This window comes from Pleurodeles waltl, chromosome 3_1 (genome assembly GCF_031143425.1).
Source record: "Pleurodeles waltl isolate 20211129_DDA chromosome 3_1, aPleWal1.hap1.20221129, whole genome shotgun sequence".
Lineage (NCBI taxonomy): Eukaryota > Metazoa > Chordata > Amphibia > Caudata > Salamandridae > Pleurodeles > Pleurodeles waltl.
In genome coordinates this window covers 1121432223-1121455114 of record NC_090440.1, presented here as the reverse complement: position 1 = coordinate 1121455114, position 22892 = coordinate 1121432223, and the positions used below count along the sequence as shown (strand labels likewise).

Sequence of the window (22892 nt, the reverse complement as noted above, 5' to 3'; positions counted from 1 at the left end):
TGTTTTCCTGACTCTGATGGTGCCCTGGGTACTGCTAACTGGTCCCAGGGTCTGTGCTCTTTGAAAAATAAGTATGTAAATTAGGTTAATTATAATTGGCTATGTCAACCTACTTATAAGCCCCTAGTATATAGTAGGGCATGTATGTGGGTGTACTGCTGAGGTGCCCAGGGTCATTTTAAAGGCAGGCCTGCCTTGCTGGCTGCTTTTAATTTAAAATTGAATGTAAATTCGACTTCGGAATTGAACGTACTTCGTGCCCACAGGGTTGGGTGCAGTGTAACTATAAGCAGGAACCTTATAAAATATGTTTTATAAGCCCTGATGAGGAAAAATAGCCAAATAAATTTTCCCTCATTGTAGTGAATAAGCTCCATAGGCTAAAATGGGGAGAATTTATTTTAAGGAATAAAGTCTCCAAAGGAGCTAGATATGGCACTTTTGATCTCAAACTGATTGTTATAATAAAGGCAACAACTTGCCATTGTTGAAATTAATATACCTAGTTTGGGGAAAGAGTTTCAGGACTCTTACCAAAAGTTACCAGTTTCCAGATGGTGAAACAGGATGGGGGAGAGGAGCCAAACTGGTCTTCAAAGGAGGGAAGAGCATTTGGAGCAACACAGGACCTAACCCATTTCCTGCAAACCCAGACAACCATGTGCCCTCTTGTTTAGATTAGGAGAGGGCAGGAGAGGGGTGTGTTAAGGATGTTTACCACACCAGTGGGTGGGATCAGCCAGACCTAATCTCCAAAATTCAGTTTCTGCCATTTTGGATTTTGAAAGAATGTTGTTCCTTGGAATTGAATTTTGCCACACTTCCCAGGAAGTGGTCATTCAAGAGGGTAGTGTCATGCCTATCGTTGGACAGTTGCCCCCTTGCTTTCCACCCAGGAGCAAGGATAAATATGGCAGAGTTGCACCTACACCTCAGATCCCTACAGGGAACAACATCAGAAGATGAAGGACTGCCCAGCTGGACCCCTGACCTACAAGTGGAAACTGCACTCTGAAGGACTGCACCTGCTGCACACTTGGGCTTCACCACAAAAAGGACGTTGCTTGTCTTCAACTGGTTCAAGAAGGGACTCCCTGCTTGCTACAGGTGAAAAATAACTAACCAGCATCCCCTGCATCAAAACATGAAGGAACTAACCATCAGAGCAGTGGCTAGTGGTCATTTTTGGATTTGAACCTGGTGCATTCTTGGAGTTGGAGTCCTAACCCTCAAGGAGCAACTCAGAGCTTCTGGAACCTTGGGGGTGAGCTGTGGGGACTCCTAAAGGACCTTCTAAGACCTCCTGGAAGAAGATCCAGAAGTTTGGAGAAATTAATAAAGGGACCGACTCGCCATGATGAGTCAAGCTGGCTTACCTTCCCCGCGACCCGGCCTTACTTGCAGGTTCCTCCCGCTAAAAAGCTCTGGAGCCCCAGACTTCCAGGATTTCACCAGGGGTTCCTGGAAAGGTGATCAGAAGACCTTGCATCGAAATCGGCTTGCTGTGTAGGGTTGACCCCGCCAGAAGGAAAAAGCTTCAAAAGTCCAAACGTAAAAAGTTTACCTGGACTTCCCGCGTAGCGTATCCGTGGAGGGCCCAAGGGATGTCGGATCAAGATTCAGCTCTGGCCCGGACAAAGTTTTCCATCTTTAAAAATCGTCTAAGTTTGAAGGTAGAATTCTTCACCAAGGTCTCCTATGACACGTATCTCAGGAGGGCTCCAGGGAGGTCAGATAGGATTGGTGACTTCATCCCACTGAAGAAAATCTTCAAGAAAAAGACTAAGGGGGTCATTATGTACATGGCGGTTTTCACCGCCGTGTCCATGCTGGCGGTCTTTCTATCGACCGCCAGCCCCCATGGGACCCCAACGGCCGTATTATAAACATTCTGCTGGTCCGGCGGGCGGAAACATTGTTTCCGCCCACCGGCGCAGCAGAATGCCTGGCTGGGGACATTGCTCCGTCAATGCCTCTGTGCGGCGGGTGCAGCTGCACCCTCCGCGCAGATCACTGCCTGTAAATCGGGTAGTGACATGCACGATGGGGCACTGCACAGGGGCCACTGCACTGCCCATGCCAAGTGCATGGGCAGTGCAAGGGCCCCAAGGGGGGCCCGGAGCACCCCTTCCGCCAGCCTTTCCCTCATGGGGAAACCCGCCAGGGAAAGGCTGGTGGAAATGGGATCATTATCCGAGGGGCAGCAGCACTGCCCTGTCGGATAATGATGCCGTCCACTACCAGGCTGCCTGTCGGAGGCAGCCTGGTGGTGGAGGAAGGCCTATGTCACCTTATGTGGCGGTCTGGGCCGCCATGCCGGATGGCAGGATTTTCCACCACCGCTGGCATGGCGGGCCAGACCGCCAAGTTTATAATGAGGGCCTAGGTCCAAAGGTAAACCTTTGACCGAGGCTTACCACTTGCTGTAGCCAAGGAGGGCTTCATCTCGGTCAGACTCAAACTTTGACTTTGCCCTGGTCTAGTGGGACCAGATGACCAGATTGGTGCTTTTAGTTTCAATGTGCTAGAAAACAATAATTCTTTAAAGATTCATATCTCAGGTTTTCCTTACCCACTTTTAATCATTTTGGTGTCATTTTAAAGATAACCTTTGACTCTATTTCTGTAAATTGGTGTTGGATTTTTATTTTGTTTTGTCTTTTGGCTATTTACTGCTTTGTGATTTTTAAATGCTTTACAGACTTATCTCCTAAACTAAGTAATGGCGCTTGTAGCCAAGCTACCAAGGGTTGAGCGGGGATTCATTTATTGAGACCTTACTGGACCTAGTGGGGGTTAGTGGCTTATTGCTGAGTGTAGGTACTTATCTGCCCTTACCAATAATCTACTTTCCAACAGAATGTTAAAGGCAAATGCAAAGAAAGAGGGGACATCATTGGGTTTGATATGATGGATTAAATTTTGATTTAAATTACATCCATGGAAAAATATTTACATTACAAGTTGAGTTGTCATTGCTTCATTGTGAAAAACATGATTATTGTATAACTTGGTCTATTAGGCAGGTTACATTTAATGTGATAATATACTTAATGATATTGCAAGATTGGATGATAAATTAATGATTTGTTGGTTTACAAGCTGATGCTTGTTGCAGTTATAACTTGATTGAACTAGTATCTCAAGTCATGTTCTACTAAATGCTGAATCTGTAAAGAAACTCAAAATATATGCATTGCAGCAAATGACGCTCGAGCAGGTTGATGCTCACTCATCCAATTTGTTGTAGGGGATGGACAAATAATGTACACCATTTCTATTAACTTGTTCTTGATGATAATAAAATGCAAGTGATTACATCGAGTAGATTAATACAGAGGATCACACAACATTACAACAATTATTTTTTGCACGTTAAAGATTTTAGAGGCTTTTCATAGCCAAGATTTACTCAAATCTGAATTGTTCCTTTCCAGCGGATCCTCCTTTTAATGCGTATCCGGCTGTCATCGGGGCTGGTGTTGGAGGCATGCTAGTTGCTGTAGTGGCTATGCTTCTGGTATTCCAGTACATTGTCAGGAACCGAGAAAACAACCCAAGTGAGTAAAAAAACACAGTGAACATCTTATTTAGACATAAATTTCTAAAGACCAAAATGGGAATGGCTTGTCATGTGGGAGTTCAGCTGACTGAGATGAGTGTTAACCCACTAAAATTAAGGAAGCACAAATACAGAGATGAGAAATGGCCTTTCTGTACCATCGGCCTAATCCATACCAGATTCGCAGGATATCCACTTTGGTTGCATTTACATACAATGACTCTAAATGGACATCATTTTATCGTCAGAGGTTTTCCTGAAACTCATACATGGATTCAGCAAACCTTAACCTATGTTGCACACACTTATTCTAAATCATACCATCAAGTGGAGCTCATTTGAGGGTGAAGAGGTTTACCCAGCAAGACACATCAGTTATTTTTTGTTTATATTTCTTTAGTTGCATTTAAACAAAACAGCCACATATTGTACAGTGGGCAGCAATAGATAACTCTATATGTCCGACAGACACAGTAATGCAATAATCACAGTATTGGTAACGTTGTTGAAAACAAACAGAAAAGTACATCATAGGGCACCATGGTAAATAATAAAACAATTAAAAAATGCGCCCAACAGAAGAGTAGCCAACATTAAGGAGCAAATTAAATTGGCAATGAACCTTTTTAAAAGTGGGGGCGGTGTAGTGCGTGACATATGCAACTTGCATTTCTATAAAATTAGAGAATATATGTATGGGAATGGGGCGTAGGGGACATTTCAGAGCGCAGTAGGCCACCAATAACTCTGCACGGACTTGTGTTTGGACCCAATTGTTTTTGCGGCTAGGAACAGCACCATCCCTGTCTCATTTAGCACTGCAATCTAAGGGGTTGGTGCGTTCAGTCTGATTAAGTAGGTGTCCCAAAGGGTGGCTGCTCCCTCGCCTCCTCGCAGCTGCTAGTTGCGTGCTATTTTGTCTACCTCAGACATTGCCCACTTATGGGTAACCTATATGGCTCCGGAGCTTTCCAGTCCATGGCAATCAAGCACTTCAATATAGCTAAAACGAGATCCACCAGTTTTAGGTAGTGTTTAAGCATTTAGGCCCATATTAATACTCGGTTTGTGCTGAATTAGCGGACATTTTTTTGTTTACGCTAATTCAGCGCAAACCTAACTCCATATCTATAATTTGGCCCTAGACACGTCTAGGGCCAAAGTTATGGCGTTTACATAATTTTCTGGACATGGAAACCTACCTTGCATCAATGAGATGCAAGGTAGGCATTCCCGTGCAGAAAACAATGATTTGGACGTAGTGCCATATTTATCCCCCTGTGCTAAAATCTAGCACGGGGGATGGGGGCCTTAAATAATGGCTCTAAGCTTGCTTAGTGCCATTATTTAATGCCTGGGTCAGGGCAGACGTTAGGGGACCTGTGGGCCTTTTTCCATGGTCAGAGTCCACGGAAAGAGCCCACAGGTGCCTTTCTCTTGCCCCAGGGACACCCTCACCCACACCAGGAAGACACCGAAGGATGGGGGGACCCCATCCCAGGTAAGTAGAGGTAGGTATGGGTAAGTATTTCTTTTTTTATTCAAAGTGCCATAGGGGGCCTAACTTGAGCCCCCCTACATGGCACTGGGCCCAATGGCCATGCCCAGGGGTCATAAGTCCACTGGGCATGGCCATTGGACCAGGGGCATGACTCCTGTCTTAACTGAGAAAAGAGTCATGTCCATGGGGTTCTAATATCAGAAAATGAAGCTAGTCTGGGCAGAGGCATTTATTTTGCCTCTGCCCGTACTAGCGTCATCCTCTGACGCTAAACCACCTGTTCCCCCTACGCCTTCCCCACCAGCTAGCGTCCTTTTTAGGATGCTAGCCAGGCCCTATGGTATGGCGCTAGCCGGTGGTAAACTTTTTGACGGTGAACTGTGTTAGCGCAGTTCAGCGTCAAAAAGTATAAATATGGGTCTTAGTGTGCTTTGAGATCTCCACCAGGCACAGGAGTGGGTCAGGGGGCAACTGCACATTTACCACTGTGGATATGTGTTCCATTACCTGCACCCAAGTATGTGCAAGCAGCGAGCACTACCAGACCATGTATATAAAAGTGGTGTCAAGATTACTGCATCATGGGCAGTTCGACGAGACCATCTCATGCATACAGTGCAGCTTAAAATACGTTTGATGCAAGTGTTTAAATGTGTACATTTCAGGTGTGGATTTCGCAATACATTCTTTATGTGCTCTGATACCATCACTCACTGCGTGGTGGTCAGTTCTGAACCTAGGCAATCGTCCTATCTATTTTTACTGCTAAACGTGTGGTGCATGCCTCTCACCTGCAACACAGCGAATAGTACTGATACCGCCTTGTGGGCTATCCTGTGCGTGAGGAAGCACTGTAGCCCCAGGTGCAACTCTAGTTTATCTTGTCCATCCAATTATGTGTTTCTGAGAACCAGCACAAGTGCATTGTTTGTGAGGAAGAGGCTGTGCAGGTCTTGGGATGAGTGTAAGGTACCATCACTATGCAAGTCGCCCACATGTGCTATCCCCGCCTCTTGCCATAGTGCCAAATCATGTACCTCGAGCAATACTCTTGTGGGAGACATGCCTCAAAGGGAAAGCTGCAGTGCATAGGGGACCCATTCACATTGAGGTTGAATATGTCTAGTCCAGACTAGTTTGGCTATGTGCGTAGGTCGGCCCAGTACTTTAGCCAGACCCCCCTAGGCATTTGCAGCCAGTTCAACACACCCACACCACCAAGGTCTGCCTTCACAGACCTGTCCCCATTCTTTCTCTAGCTATCCACCGCATAGGCATTGTGGTTGCACCGCTGTCAGATGTGAGGTCTAGTAATCGTAGACCCCCCCTTCACATTTGACACTAAAACAATGAAATCAAAACTTCTGTTTCGGGCAGATGCCCATATTAAATCGTATTCTAGGCCTCTCAGAGCCTTAAAAAAGGCTCCAGCTGGCTCGACCGGTAGCGTTGCACAAAATACAAAAGTTGCAAGAGAACAAACATCTTGGCAATTGAGGCACGTCCTATAGGCAATAGAGGCAGCTGCTTCCAAAAATTCATGGATTGCCGGATCAATGTCAGGGCCAGTCCATGATTTCCATCTAGGGGATCCCTAGCTTTATGATAGATATTCGCTCCTAGGTAATAGAAGGTTTCAAAACTCCATGGGAATCACCCTAGTCTCATAGCGTCTCAGAGCTTGTGTTCCATGCAGCGTAATGGGAAAATACAGGCTTTGCCCCAGTTCACCCTAAGGCCTGTTATGTAACCAGAAAGATTTAGTATATCATAGAGGGCAGGAAGTGTGCTCATGTGATCCCCCAAATAAACTATCATAATATCCACGTATAGTGAGACGGTGTGCCAGTCCGCACCAATCTGGATGCCTGAATCAGGGCCCCTATTGCACAGCATAGCGGCTAGGGGCTCCATGGCCAGTGTAAAAATTATAGGTGAAAGAGAGCAACCCTGATGGGTCCCCATTCCTATGGTGAATTGACATGATATTTGACGTCCAGTGAGTACCCACTCCCACTGTTCTGTATATAACAAATTGACCCAATGGAGGACCTCTCCACCTATCCACATGACCTCCAACCCCTGGAGAAAATATGGCCAAACAAGCATATCAAACAATTTTTCAAAGTCTAAGGAGACCGCCACCGGGAGGTCAGTTGTCTCTTCCACTGAACCCATGATGTGACACAATTGACACGTGTTATGGTGGGTTGCTTGCTGGGGAAGAAATCCTCACTGATCTGGGTGGACTAGTAAGCCAAGTTTTGGAAGCAGCCTATTGACAAGTACCTTGCTTAGTATCTTATAATTAATCTTTAACATTTATAGATGGCACTAGGAGCTCACCTCAACTGGGTCTCTGCCAGGCTTTGGTAGTACTACTATGAGGGTTCCTGAAGAGACTTCGGGATTGTGCCTTAGCGATGGGCTTCATGGTAAATCTCCAGCAGTCTATGGGCAAGGGTAGCACTAAACATAGCATAGCAGTCTACGTGGAGCCCATCTGTGCCAGGGGTCTTGCCACAGGCCATTTGGCGGATCACCATTTTGATCTCCCCTATTTGTAGTGGTTCCTCTAATTCAAACAGCTGCAGCAGAGTAAGATCGGGAAGTGCTACTTCACACAGGTAATCCTCCAGTCGATTTAGGGAGGGCTCTGGTGGGGGAAAGTACAACTGTTCGTAGTACTGGACAAACACATCGTCCCCTCCAGTATCATGTAATGGCTGCCTATGTCAACCACCATCCAGTTCTTCACCAAGGGCACCGCTGAGGACACCCATAACAGAACCCCTGAGCATATACGAGTACTTGGTTCCAATAATCTGCCTACTCCAGGGCTTGCTGACTTTTTCGAACTCTGCCTTAGTTAGGCACGTCACTTGGAGACATGCAATATGGATTTGGCTGCGCCTAAGGTACTCGTACATTCTGTGCCACTGTGCCGGGGTCGCCATGACCAACCTGGATATTCCAGTTTAGAACGCTAAATATGGTGGCCATGCTTGCCGATAACCTTTTTGGAGCCCTCACTCCACGCGTCCCCCCGAGGCCTACCTGACAGTGTCCCTCCACCTCCTGCCACCCCACCCCTAGGAAAAAAAAAAAAGAATTGTAACTGAGTAACATCTCCCCTATCTCAGCCATGGACGGCAACCGACATCATGTCACAAAGTCCCAACCAATACAACTTGTATATAATACATGCCTTCAACAGTAGCATTTCCTTGCAGAAGTGTCTTGAGGGGTGGGTGAAGCCCAGTGGATAACAGGGCAACAGTACCCAAGGTATCCTTGTCGAGGCCCAGCTGGTGTGCACATAACCATCCAGTCCTGCATCACCAGCAGTGACATTGCCTAGTCCTTTATAGCTGTCCCACAGAAGGCCCCACCACTCACATCAGTGCCTTTAAGCACTCGCCACCTGGAGTACCTCATGTGTCTGGCATCTCCCTGCGGGGGGACCCCATTGATGTGCTCAGTGAGCCCCTTGCAAAGGCATCTTAGCCGGGGGACCCCAGTTCAGAGTGTAAATCAGTGTTAAGGGCCAACGCTTGGAATCTGTTGTTGCTGCGTGTGGGGACATCTGGAACCACCCGTGCCTGTTCCTGAGTGGTTTGTTCTTCAGTAGGGTGGGACCTTGATTTGTGCAGGCGGAAGCAATGACTGGGCCTGCCATTGGACCAGCCTTGTAGTCCATTCCCAGGTGCCATCAGTTGCTCTTTTACTCGTTTGGAGTAGAGCCACACCCAAACCTCCTCTGGAGATGAAAAGAAGTTAGTTGTATCGACGTCCACCTCCCATAGGCGGGCCAGGAACAGCAATGCTCCTAAGGTGCAAAGTTGTGCCCTAACCACCCCAAAGGTATTGTGCCTCCTATGGACCTCCATTGTATAGTCCCAGTATGAGGTCATATTGTTCCCATTGAAGGTCCAGGGCCCTTAGCTTTAAACATTTGCAGTAGTAAGTCTCTAACCCTAAAGTTAAGTAGGAGTACAGTGACTGGGTGCGACAGAGCACCCGGAGGAAGGGGATGAGGCAGAGGGCAGCCCAGAATCCTGTGTGCTTGTTTGATAGAGAAGAATTTTGGGACCCCAGCATTCAGGACTCTCATTGTCAGCCAGTCTTCCAGAAAAAAAGTTCAGCATTCAGGCCCTGAGATCCCTGAGAGAAGCCAAAGAAGTGGATATTGCTGCACCAGGAGCACCCTTCTTCATGCTCAGTTCTCACCTGGAGCACCTGCATCTCCCTGTGTAGAGCTTTCAGTTGATCCTGCATAAACACCAGGGAAGGTCTGATCAAGTTTAGAGAGGATTGTGTTTTGTCCACACGCTCTACTAGTTTGGCATGATCCGCTCGCAGCAATCCAGTTTCAAATTGCATCCCCCCCAGTTCGGTTTTGGAGTCCTATCTAGCTTGCAGGACTTTATCAAACTTTCCAGTGTGCTTCTCCAGTGTGCATTCTAGTTGCCAGATCAGCAAGGTGGCTGCTAGCATGCCCATGATTGACTTCTGGGGTGGTGGCCGAGATGTCTTTGGGTGAACCATACCTCCATAGTCATTCACGATGTCTAGGGAGTGTGGGCACACCGAAGCATCCCGGACAGACAGGGAGCAGCAAATGTCTTAGGCTTCTGCTCTAGCCACCCTTGTTTCTACAGTAGAAGGGGTGGTGGTGAGAACGCAGTCCATGTTGACCCCTCTTCCCCTGTACCAAGGTGATAACCACTTGGAAAAACACCCACCCCAGTCCCTGCACGGTGGCAAAAGCTGTTGTGTCATCGTGAGGTGCAGGGCAGGACGTCCTATCACCCAGTACATCTGGACACACCCTTACAACAGAGACCGTTGGGTACCCTATAAGCTGTCACCTTAAGATGCGATGCACACTGACATACCTCAGTGTTCCTTTAGAGGAAGGCTACTAGACATTCTCAGTGGACAGATCTCAATCCATGAGCCAGGATGTGATGCACTTCACTTTTGGTCTCTGTGCCTCAAGGGGGAGGTCCACCATGTTGCGTGAAGGGTGGCTCCCAGGCATAGGTGAATACTCGGGGTTCACTGCACTCATAGTGTCTGTAGGTGCTCCTCTTAATGACTCAGAGGAGTGTATGAGCCACAGTGTTGTGGCGTGTGTTTGCAGGGTGCTCTAGTCTTAATAACAATCCAGGCTGCTCATCCAAGCTCAGCAGTCACTCATCTCGTTCGGGCCGTCATTCACTCTCTCTCTTCTCGCTGAAGGCACCTTGTTCAAGAAGCTTATTCAGGCCTACAAAACAGGGCGGAAGCCCAGCAGGAAGCTCCTCTAATCCATACAGGCTTACTTTCTGTTCCGTTGCTTCGCCTGTGCCACTTCAGATCGGAGACTCGTTCTGGGCAGCACAGTTTACGTGGTGCCTCAGGTGGCCTCCCTCTGGGGCAAGGAAGCAGTCATGCCAGATGAAGCCGCCCCCTTTCTGGCAGGCATTCACTCGTTGGGACCTCACTTTCTCTGGTGGGAGGCTGAGGTTGCAGCTCCAACTGGTCGATCGTCATATGCCGCCACCGTCGTAACCCACTCCCTCTCTATGTGGTCATTTGTGGGCCATCCAGCCTCCCTTGGGAGCTCCCTGTCATAGCGGGAGTGCTCGGTCGGCAGATCAAGGTGTCACCCCCGGATGTGTGCAGGATAGTGGTGGCTGGGAAGGATTGGAAAGGTGCCTCAGCATGAGATGTCCATTCACAACGCCATCTTGGCCACACCCCAAGACTCACAAGCTGTGTTAGGCTGCATAACCCCTTTATCCACTTACTACAAATGGTAAATGGTAGTCTGTCATAGCAATTACCACATTTCAAATTACCTGGGTGCTGGTCTGGGGTATTCATATTTGATTGCTAAGGTTAGTAGTTGACTCCATTTAACCCTGTAACCACATTACTGCTCTGATCCATTGTTGAATAACCCAACACATTCTGAGTGCAGAAATATTGGTTTACTTTAATGGAAGCACTAAACAATTTTAGAAGGAAATATTGAAGTGCATTGAAATATGTTACCCATGATAACTTCAGTCATCTAATAATCTTATCAGTTACATTCAGATTCCCTAAATTCTACAGTATATAATTGGCTTTTGTGCCACTCCATTTTGCAATTGTTTATTTATTTAAAGACTTTTATATAAAGGTGGTGTGTCAGCTTATAGCCACTTCAGAGCAGTGCTTTAAAAAACTGATTCCTCAAATGGGCTAGTTCATTAGTGGATATATCCAATGGGTATAGAGAACATATATCTACTCAAGATAGGAACCATAGCCTGTGGAGCTTGGGTGGAAGTCAGCATGAGGCATAGTTGTCAAGGGACAAGGAAAAAAGTATGCTGTTGCTCATTGGAGTCCTGCTCATAGGCAATGTGGGTATCACTTTCACCTTTCATGACATCTGAACTTATCACCTGTGTCACCACATTTTCCCTTTTCGACAAGCAGATTGGCTGATGGTTGTTGTCCTTTTTCTGGTACACCCTCGCAAGTTGAATGCGCGCCTTCTGCAAGTGGTTGGTTGGATTGAAACGCATTAGATAATTATGTGTTGGTGTATGTCAGCAAGGCAGAATGTGATGGCAGTTGTGAACAACAACAAATAATTAGGTCTTCCCACTTCAACAACAGCACAACCCTTAATGATTGTAAGCTTTTCTAGCACTGATCCTCTCTAAAGGTTATTTAAAACGTGGTTTTATTTTTTTCTTTTGAATGCTGATACCAGCACCTAGATTTATGCTAACAGTAGCAACTTTGATGGCTTAAGTAACCTTTTTACCAAAAGTGTGCTATAGAATGATAGATATTTATAACAGACAATTACTATTACATTATTCCAATCTCCCAAACAAATTTTATTTAGTAAATGTCTAACGTTTTATACTGCACTTTGTATTGTAGTTAAAAGTATTTGCCAACCTGCCCACTTTTTGAAATGTTTCAAGGAGATATGATAATTTGGCCAGTATCATACAGTTTGGGTCATGCAGTGAAGAGGTAAAGTGAGGAAGCCAGATTCACAAATGATGCAGACATATGAGACCAGATAAACTACTGCATCAGTAAAGCCATGAGGCCTATCAATGTTGGGCATGCAAAGATCAACTGCATCAGGAAGACAATCTACATTTTGATCACAAGAGGCCACAACAGAGTGTCTCATCTGTTGGTGGTGACTGGAAATAGAGCTGCAGCTTCCACACAACAGTATTTAGGAAAATTCCCAACAGGTTGTTTGCCCGAGAGGCCAGTTGGGCTTGTTCAGATTCAGGCACTGATGGCTATGTTGAATGCTACATTTACGAAAATGTTCCTCAGGCATTATATGATTTTTGAATTTGATATGGTGTCACATTGCTCCACTTTCTCTCTTCTACAGGGTTACATGACTTGTTCTTCAGACCGTAAGTAAAATAAGTAATGTTTCCCTTTCATCCTATCCTTTGTCTGTGTTGTACCTCTTTTACAGAAAGACTATCTATTTTTGTGGGAGAGTAACGTTTTAGTGAAAACAAAAAGTATGCTTCCTCTTTAACTAGGAGAAAATTAAATTTCAATAATAAATGTATTCTAGCAGTAAAAGCACATCTCTGCCACTGGTATGGGTCATACATTCTCATTTAGATAGCTGGCAAGTTATTCAATAGAATCGTGAGCATGGGGCTTTGAGTAAGTAGAAGGAACAAGCAATTGCTTAGCTTATTTTTGAGGAGACCATTGACTTTAAAGGACCAGATTGCCAAGGGCTACTCTTTATGCGGGTCTGCTGTGCCCAGCATGCCACCATCCCTGTGATTGTAGCCATTCGCATAGGTCGCAAATTGCAACCTACCTCATGAATATTAATGAGGTAGGTCTATTTGCGCTCCCTTGCGAATCACAGTATGAAACTCCTGGAGTTTCATACATTTCAATAGCGATTACTTAATTGCGATTTGCTAAAAATCACAGTTAGGTAATCATTATTGTGAAGAATGGTACATCTGGCCCTTGAAACCCTCATTATTGCTATTACCGGTTATTGCAGAAGCGGGATGACATCATTTAGACAAGATGTTCTCTAACTGCCACATTATAAATTAACTATGTAGTTCCTCTGTACTGTTGGAAACTATCCCTGAATGGAAACATGTTTGCTCAGTAAAGTAAGGGAATCAGTCAGCATGAGGCAGCAGTCTTTGAGTGACAATGCAGATTATTTCTTTTGCTTGGAGAAATATAAAGACATGCTTAGGGAGGCAGCGGACATTAAATCTGAGATCCTTGGGTCGATGATCCTCAACTGATTGCAGCGCATCCATTTCCTCAACCCTGTTATTAAATCATTGTGGGTCACAGAAATTGTGTCCTGCGCTGTAGCAATGTAGGGCATTTTTGTAAAATATTATATCCAGTGTGTGTGGCATGTTCAATGGTATGATTACAGAGCTCACTAGATGGAAATAGTTTACAAAATGTGTGGCATTCCTGTAGGTTTTAATGGATGTCTACAATGCACCTTGCTGTTTTGACCTAAAGTAACAGGAGGAAGACAAATATTACCGTAGGGCCTCTGGAGTTAGTGAAATATATTGTTTGGTTTTCCTGGGATTGTATGAATCTTAGAAATATTGGTTGGGTTTCAACCACACAAATTAGCAGGAAAGAATATCATCCCATTCAGGTTTGTTTTCCTCTCTTGAAACCAAAACTACTTTGAAAGTCTCAGATGATCTTGCTCTGGAAATTCATGTATTTATCTCTCTATCTTTCTGACATTCTCTCTTTTTCTTTCAATCACCTCTAATCTTAGAATTATCAGTATATTTTACCCTGGTGTGCAACTCCTTCTATTTAAACCTATAAATGTTGCTATGCAGTTATACAGGTCTTACTTTCATTAGTTCGTGCCATAAAGATCTGATTGTGAGATGAGCATTCAGTATGGAGATTTCACATTTCTTAGGCTCCAATTGTATCATTTAAAACAACTCACATGATTGTTCAGTAACCATACATCACCTTTCAAACCTTATGAAAAAGATAGCAAACTGTAGGGTTCGGTCATCAAGAGCCACAAGCAGACATCCTGTGAAACCTCCACGACTCCAAGCATCCAACCATTTCTCCTCACGCCACCGACACTCCGCCTTTTGCTCAAGCCTCACATTCTACATTTTTGCCAACGTGCCCCTTACCACATAACACATCACAGCCCACAAGCCCCTGACAACACAACACATCTTCCCCCTTAAAAACACAACACAAACACAGACTGACAAAATGACACACTTAGACCTCAAACACTACATGTACCACAAGACACCAACTACAGGAAACACAGTGTAACTACGGAAAAACTTTCTTGAAACTTCCAATATATTGCTCACAACTCTGGACTGGCAATGCACAAATTTAGAATAACATGTCATTCCAGCACATAATCTTTCAAATATTCAAGTGGATGCACCCTTCTCCTGTTTTATCTTGACGGAAAAGAACCCTCATCATCAACACCCAAACTGTGCTTCTCACACACCTCAATGCTAGCCTCTCCAGACATGTCCACTGCCCCTAGCACCGATGACAAACAGTCCTCTGAGGGAGCCATTTGTCTAGACTCAGTCCACTCATTCAACCACTATCCTTCCATTTGAGAATCTTCTTTGTCTTCACCACTCTCTCACCCTCTTTTTTCCCTGCCAGAACCACACTTCTTTTGCTCCACCATTTACCATTTTCAAACAAAACCGCATGTTTAGAGATCTTAACAATGCTTGGTTTGGGGAAAAAACTTGGAGTTATTTTTCTTGGCACCCCCAGGTCTTCTCACTCTCACCACATCACCCACCTGAAAGTGAACTTCCTTCATCCTTTTTGTCTTTTGCATAAGCCATTTTAGTTTTTAACTGGTCACTCTCTACTTTGTTGTGTACCTGTTCCAAATCGAGTAACCTATCCATGCTATGTGTGTGTTCCAACACCCAGCTGGGACTTAATTTACAAGAGTCGTACCTGCCCTTCAATAACACAATAGGAGATACTCCTGTTAGTGCGCATGGAGTGTTGTGATAACTCCACAACCTCTCTCTGCTACAGCCACACCTGATACGGAAGCTAACTGTATTGTCTCCTTCAACATCTTATTCACCCTTTCCACCATACCATTGACATGTGGGCTACAGAGAGCCACAGACAAATACTTCATTCCATATGACTTTAAAAATTATTGCATGATATGTGACTTAAACTGGACTTCGTTGTCGGTCATTATGCTCCAGGGAACACCTTCCCTGCAAAACATGTCCTTCAGTAACTGTATAGTGGATGAAGTGGTTGGTTCTCTCAAAAAACTGCATTCAACCCATTTTGAATAATAAACTACTAATACTAACACATACCTCGTTTCAGTTTTCAAGTTATGCATTGGGGCCAACAAAATCCATCCCCAGCTTTTCCCAAGGGCCTTTGGGAAATTTCACTGGGTGAAAAGGTGTCTTACGCAAACACACTGTTTTGTCTGCTTGTTGACAACTCGAACAACTTCCCACAAATACTTCAACTTCAGCATCCATCCCTGGCCACCAAAAATACATGCGTATGTGTTTTTTAGTACCCGTCGTCCCAAGATGTCCTTGATGAGCAAGAGCAATTTACCTAGATCTCAGCTCCAGTGGAGGCGCTAGTAAATTTTCCCTCATTATTGCACCATCTTCTATAGTCAATTCATCCTTCTCCTTAGACTGAAAACCATCACACACCTTAATTTCTTCTGGCCAACCCCTGATAATGAGATCCATGATCTTTTTTTGAGACTCATCACATTCGGAATATTCCTTCCATTCCTGTTTGCTGACAGTTCCCTCTAAAACTACTAAGCCGTCAACCAAACCAACAACGCATTGAATATCACCTTCAGATAAAAACACTCTGCAAGACTTTAATGGGATACCTGGGCACAAACTCAGCACTGGAAGTCTTCCCACCCGAATATGCTTATCTATAAAATTTAACTCATACATTCTGGAAAGTAATCTGACCAATCTTGGACTGACCTTATTGTGCGCATTCTCAGACATCAAGTACACCAGAGGTTTAGGATCTGTTACCAGTACAAATGTTCTTCTCCATAGACAGGTGTAAAAATGCTTGGTTGCCCAGACACAGGCCAACACCTTCCTTTCTATTGTGCTGTATTGCACATGTAGAGGTGAAAACCTACTGTACATTCTTTACCGTCTACCATTTGTGTGAGGACAGGTCCAAGACCCAATTCACTTGCATCTACTGTTACAATAGATAGTGCATCACCCCTGAATGCCTGCAAAGCAGGAGCTTTTTCTGATGTTAACTTTCAAATTTTCAAAAGCTGAAATCTCAGACTCTTCCCATACACAATGTTGACCCTTCCATAATAATCTCCTAAGAGGTTCTGTCTGGAGGGAAAAGTTGTCAATAAAATGAGAATAATACTCACAGAGCCCCAACAGTGACTTTAATTGGTCTTTGTTCTCAGGCCTAGGACTTTTTCAGATGGCTTCTACCAGATCTACCTTAGGTCTAAGCTCTGCTCCAGGAATGTGGTGCCCTAAGGAATCTAGACTTTCAACCAAAAATATGCATTTTTCCTTCTTGACTTTAAATCTATTCATCTCAAGAAAACTCAGCACCTCACCTAATATGATCATCAGTAGTTTTAGCAAAGATAAGAATGTCATCTTGGTAAGCTATCCCACTTTTTAACAATCCGCAAATAGCGTGAATATCAGCTTCTAGAAGACGGAAGCAGAGGATGCCAACTTAAGTGGCAGTCTTATGTACCTGATTGCTCCAAATGGTGTATTGAAAGCAGTTAAGGATCGTGATTCCTCCACCAGCAGTACTTGATGATAAGCTGCTCTTAAATCTATGAATGAACATTTTTTGGCGTCTCTCAAACATGCTAGTAATTCTTGAATTGTGGGCAACGGGAAACAGTCAATTTAAATGTTCTTGTTGAATGATCTCAAATCATAGTGCATAGTCTAATTTCTCCTGTTTTCTTTTTCGCAACCACAATGCAAAGAGTCGATGGGCTCAATTACTTTTTCTGCGCACATATTTTCTAGATTCTGCTTCAACTGATTGCGAATACTTATAGGCCCATTCCTCACTTTATGGGTGACATAAAGCATCTTTCTGTGTCCATAACCCCACACTGCTCCTAACTTGTCATCAAACAAGGTCTCATGCTCTCTCAACAGTTGTTGAAGAGATTGTGTTGCTGAAGGAATTTTTATCAGAGAGATCGGACAAGGGGTACCTGCTTTCAAAACCATTCAAAATCTTCCTTGGTCTTTCCACCCTAAAATATTGTAGCCTCTCTTTGCCACATACACTTGGGTGAAAATCGACCAGTTTTTGTAATGTATACTTTCAGAAGAATAGCCCATCATGTCTATGTTGCGCCCACCGTTTGCAACAGTGTTGCCATCAGGAGGTGACATTTGCATAGAACTCCATTCTTTGTAGTATAAATCATCAGTAACAATTGTAATAAGAGATCCCGAATCCACTTTGACCTGGGCTCTTACATTTCCTATAGACTCTGTGCATGATGGATCTCCACTGTCCTTTTTGTCCACAGTTTCTATAGACAACACAACCCTGTTGCTGCTGTGAACAACGCACACCTTAGAGTCGGAATTTTCCTCTTGAAGTTCTAACGTGGCAACCTTTTGAGTGCTCTTGCACACAGGTGCATTTTTCCTACATTTCACACAGGTTTTACCAATGGTTGGGCATTTTGTGCAGTGGCTAAGTGTGCACTAGGACCACATCTATACAGTTACCTTGTTTCTTGCCACGTGGAACCTTGGTTGTAGGGGTATTCTGCATTGACTGATTTCACCTCTGCACCATTTTTTGAGTTTGTTGAATTCTTTTGATGCTAAAACCAATCTTTCTATGCCTCTTGCGATCACTAATGTTTCTTCCAAACTAGGGTTCCTACAACATAACAACCTCTCTTGTGTTTGTTTGTCATAACAATTCACTACTAATTGATCCCTTAAATAAGAGGTGATATTGCCATCAAATTCACATGTGGATATCAAAATGTGCAATTCAGCTAGCTAAGTATCAATTGGCTCATGGCCTATTGAAGTCCTATATAAAATCTGTGTCTCTCCACTATCACACTTGTGTCACCTTTGAAATGATTTTGTAAGATGCACACATCTTCCACATAAACATTCCGGTCAGCTTCTATAGACTGAGTTGCAAAAGCTAAATGATCAAAAATACACCGACCTTCTGACTCTAAACAATTATACAGTAATGCCAAGTTCCTAACTGGTTTAAATTTTGAACCATCAATTGCAATTAGCTAACTTTCAAAGCTTTTGAATGATTGTTTCCACTTTGACTTTTGAGCTCCAGGTTCTGTAAGAAAATGTATTGGGCAGTTTATATTTTGCATAGTGACAAATTGTAGAAAGTGTGCTGTAGTAGAAAATAATATGAAGTCACTTCCAGAAAAATTATACTGAAAATGGAGTACAAAGTTGGCATTCTATGCTTTAATAGACAAACCTTCTTTCTTTTCTTTTCTTTTTTCCATGACCAATAAAAAACCAGTAAAGACAAATCACCAATAAGAAATCAGGAATTGAAAAAATTGCTGTTAAGTAACTTCCTGAATGGAAAGTGTTTCCTGTAAGCAGGCGTAGAACATTTGATAGCGGCAGCTGCGTTAAGAATGCAGTCAGTCCCAGAAATAGCAGAGCAGAGCCCATGAAAGTCACGTTCACACATTCACATAAACGGTGTATACGCGCAAAAGCTCATGGTCGGAGCGCGAGGTAAGATCTTTGCGGCTTGGGCATTTGCACAAGATAAAGGGCCTGATCACAACTTTGGAGGAGGTGTTAATCTGTCCCAAAAGTGACGGTAAAGTGACGGATATACCACCAGCCGTACTACGGGTCCATTATATCCTATGGAACTCGTAATACGGCTGGTGGTATATCCGTCAGATTTGGGACGGATTAACACCTCCTCCAAAGTTGTAATCAGGCCCAAAGTCTTGATGAGAAGTGTTTGGTTGCTGATACTACAGAAAACAACTCAGCGTGCAATCAAAAAAATTCTAAATGAGCACATTAACAGAAAATCTGGTGGCGCTAATTCCCACAGTAATGCTTCTGTACTTTCCGTAAAGCCGCTCACAATACAGTTGCTGAGACATGCTGCCGGCAAGAACATGAAATGGTGCTGTTGGAAAGGTGCTGCTTTAGGCCCAACTCGTCGCCAGGAAATGTAGGGTTCAGTCATCAAAGAGCCACAAGTAGCCATCTTGAATCAGGTACTGGAAATTTATTTAATCTTTTCGGCACACAGCACAACGGTGAAACCTCCGCAACTCTAAGTGTCCAATCATTTCTCCTCACACCTCCAACAAACCGCCTTTCACTTCAGCCTTATGTTCCACATTCTTGCCCATGCACCCCTTACCACACAACACATCACAGCCAACGATCCCTGACAACACAATACAAATTTATTTTGAGTTTCAGGGGTTATCACCATCATGCCACATTGACCTAGCAAAGTGGAGGCCCTCCACTTATATTGAGTTAGTAGAATATGCAAAGTCATTCAGACAAAGAAACTTTGATTTAAAAAATGGGAAATAGACTTGAAATAATTTGTTAAGATGGTGATAAAGAACACATTTTCTTTGTCTTTGACCTCCTCCAGAGCACCAGCTGAAGCCCGGGAACACATTAGTTCTCCAGAGGATGCAGAAACTGCTGCAGACATTGAGGATTCTGAGAATAATGCAGGTCCTGGTGCACCGTCTCCTGCTCCAGCCCCACCAACAGCCTCGGGATCAGAAGCAACAGGCGAGGGCCCTGCTAGTGGTAGGTTTGAAATATCATGTTTCTTCATTATTGTCAGGAGGACTGCAAGAAGGCAGTAGTAAAATACTCAAACTCAAGTACCCTTCTTTAATTATAAACATTTCATGCATAGATGAAGTACATTTTCCGAACCAAGTGTCTCACTGGTTAAAATTTCCTATACAGAAATATTTAACCTTTTTAGTATTGCTGTTGTGGATCTTCAACATTTTCTTTTTTTAAAAGTTTTGTACGTTGTGCCACGTTTTAAAAATTGTGTAACTGTTGTTTGAATAAAAGTACCATTAGTGTTTTCTTACAGCAACCAACATTTTGGATGTGACGCCACAAATATTTGTGCAGGCATCTAGAGAAACCATCTCCAGTGTCTGAAATGATATTGTAATCTATTGGTCCAGTTCATCTTTGGGTTCATTTTTGAGAATGCTAGCAATAAGTATATGATAATCGTGGCTAAATAATCTGATGCCTATACATTTGAGTGGCTACATTGTGTGAAGGGTCTCAGAGATCCACCATCTTTTTTTAGTAGCTGGACATGATTAGTGAATTATTGTATATACAAAAATGCAGAACTATACATCCATTATTCAAATAAGTTTGCAAACAGTGAATCCAACAGAAAATGAAATGGCATTTTTAAGGGGATGTTGATATTCAAGGCAGACATTTCCAATAATCAATAGTTGAAAAATGGGTTCAAAGTGAAGGGGTCTTCAAAGAGGAAGGAAGAAGTGTTGTGAGGATTGGTTGAAGAGAGAACTGCTGGGAGGAGGGGGGGACAAGCAATTGTGTGTTAATATAAGCTCATGCTAACAGTACAATCACCATATAAAAAACAGCTACCACTCTTAAAATATACTAAAGTATTCTCTACAGTCAGTCTTATTGAGAGTAAACAGAGGGAAGAAAGGCAATAGGTGTCATTCAAATTAGGAGAATGGATGCAGGAACTGGTGTATGGGATGGGATGGGATTTGAAATCAGAAGTCCTTGAAGATGAGTGATTGGCATACGGAGAGTACAGTCAGTTGTATGTGGTGTCTAGAAGGAGCAATCAAGGGCTGTTCTGGAAAAGCTGACTAAGGGCCTCATTATGACATTAACGGTCCCACCACGAGACCGCCAATGCTGGGGAGCAGACGCCACCATCATGCCAGTGGCGTCACCCCTCCTCCAGTTGTATTACAATGTTCTTTCTTGGCTGTCCGTCTGGAACATTATATTATGACATTCCCACTGGTCAGACCGGCAGGTACAGTTCTTCAATATTAGTCTTGGCTTCCTTAAGGGATCCAAGGCTAATACTGTAGCACTACTGCACCCTTGGAATGTGCACTGTCAGGTAGAGCAAAAGTCAATTGTGTCTGGTAAACAGAGTAGAGTCTGAATTCATAATCCAGTGGAGTCAGGATAGGAGGAATGCAGAGGAGACTTAAAAAGAGTCGTACTATCAGTGTCATTTTGAATTTTTAGTAAATTGTTTTTCTAGACTAAAATAATACACCACCTCTGCTGTGTTCATCATCAAGAAAATTAGCATTAAAGGTTGAAAAGCATAATTGTCTTCTTAGCTTGGAAAGGGCAGTCACCACTCCCCACACTTACCAGGACCATTGTTTCATAGTATTAGGTAGTGATGGTTCACACATTTCTACTGCTATAAATATGTAGATTTATTTCCAGGATATAACATGGTCTAAACACAGTGCACAATGCATGTTACCTGTTATCAGCTAAGCCAGGATGGTGCCCGAATAGCTTGGATTTATTAGTGTTCTACAAACATATCAAAGCCAGGATATCAACTACTAAAATATCATCAAGGGAAGTATAAGAAGCTAAACGTAACTTTATTGCATTTAACATACAAGTACCTCAAACATAGATGTGAACTTATGAATAGTAAATCTATATCTACCTACATACACCTACCTTTATGATATTTTGGTAGTCGATATTTGGTAGTCAATATTATGGATACCATATTTGTTGGATCATATTAACATCCACAATATTCTGAACAACAGCCTGTGGAGACCCTGGTAGGTATGTAAACTGCTGGCTTTAATGTCTATAAGTATGTATCCAGCCATAATCATATACCGCAAATCTATCTCAGAAGCAGTGGAGAAAAGACAAGATACTCCAAGTGATTAAGCAATTTATTCATGTCTATAACACATTAGTTTCAAAACCAGAGCTTTAGCAGATTTTTATGTAAGGTTTTATCATCATGCACTGTAAGAGAAGGGATCTAACACCTTACCCAGGACAAGTGTTTGTTGTTACAAAGTCACTTCTCCAATGTAACCCTGTTTTGTGAATTAATTGAAGTGGTGTACTCCAGCAGTAAGGACTGGATAACTCAGATAGACTTCAACTGTTTTCTTCCTTGCAGATGGGAGTCCTAAGCTGACGTCTGCAGCTGCTGCAATTTCTCAGCTGTCTGCAGCTGTCCCTCCAGATGACAGCCCTGTGAATGTCACCATCACTGTCACTGCGTCACCCTGAAGAATATACAAGAACACAATGTACTGGCTTTCTTGTCTTAGACTACTCCTGTGTCTCCATCTTGAATCCTCAAGTAAGGATCTGCTTCCATACAAAGGCACATGGAATATAATGGAATTGCCCAGCAGATGCAACATTGGGAGCGCACCAAATTATCATGACTTTCACTGTTATTTACAAACTAGAATCAACATACTTCATGAAAAATAGAAGGCAAACAATTTTTTATTTGTTCCAGTGTTTTCCTGTTGTAGACACCAGCCCTCATTTTAGGGACTGGGGCTTATTTTTCAGCATCAGCCTTTAAACCAGAGTATGAGAAAGATAAAAAATCGAATAAAGAAGGAGGAAGATAAAAATAGGAAAATAGTGACAAATAAAGAAAGTAAGAATGAAAACAACC

General features: G+C 43.4%; 1 protein-coding gene across 1 annotated transcript in view; it reads left to right on the top strand.

Annotated features, from left to right (window-relative positions):
* VSIG10L2 (V-set and immunoglobulin domain containing 10 like 2) overlaps nucleotides 1-22489 on the top strand; it is a 254873-nt gene extending 232384 nt beyond the window's left edge. The window contains exons 8-11 of the mRNA XM_069221495.1: nucleotides 3438-3560; nucleotides 12472-12496; nucleotides 19812-19975; nucleotides 22377-22489. Of these exons, the coding sequence (XP_069077596.1) occupies nucleotides 3438-3560; nucleotides 12472-12496; nucleotides 19812-19975; nucleotides 22377-22489 (425 nt within the window). The remainder of the gene's footprint in view (nucleotides 1-3437; nucleotides 3561-12471; nucleotides 12497-19811; nucleotides 19976-22376) is intronic.
* The last annotated feature ends 403 nt before the right edge of the window (nucleotides 22490-22892 follow it).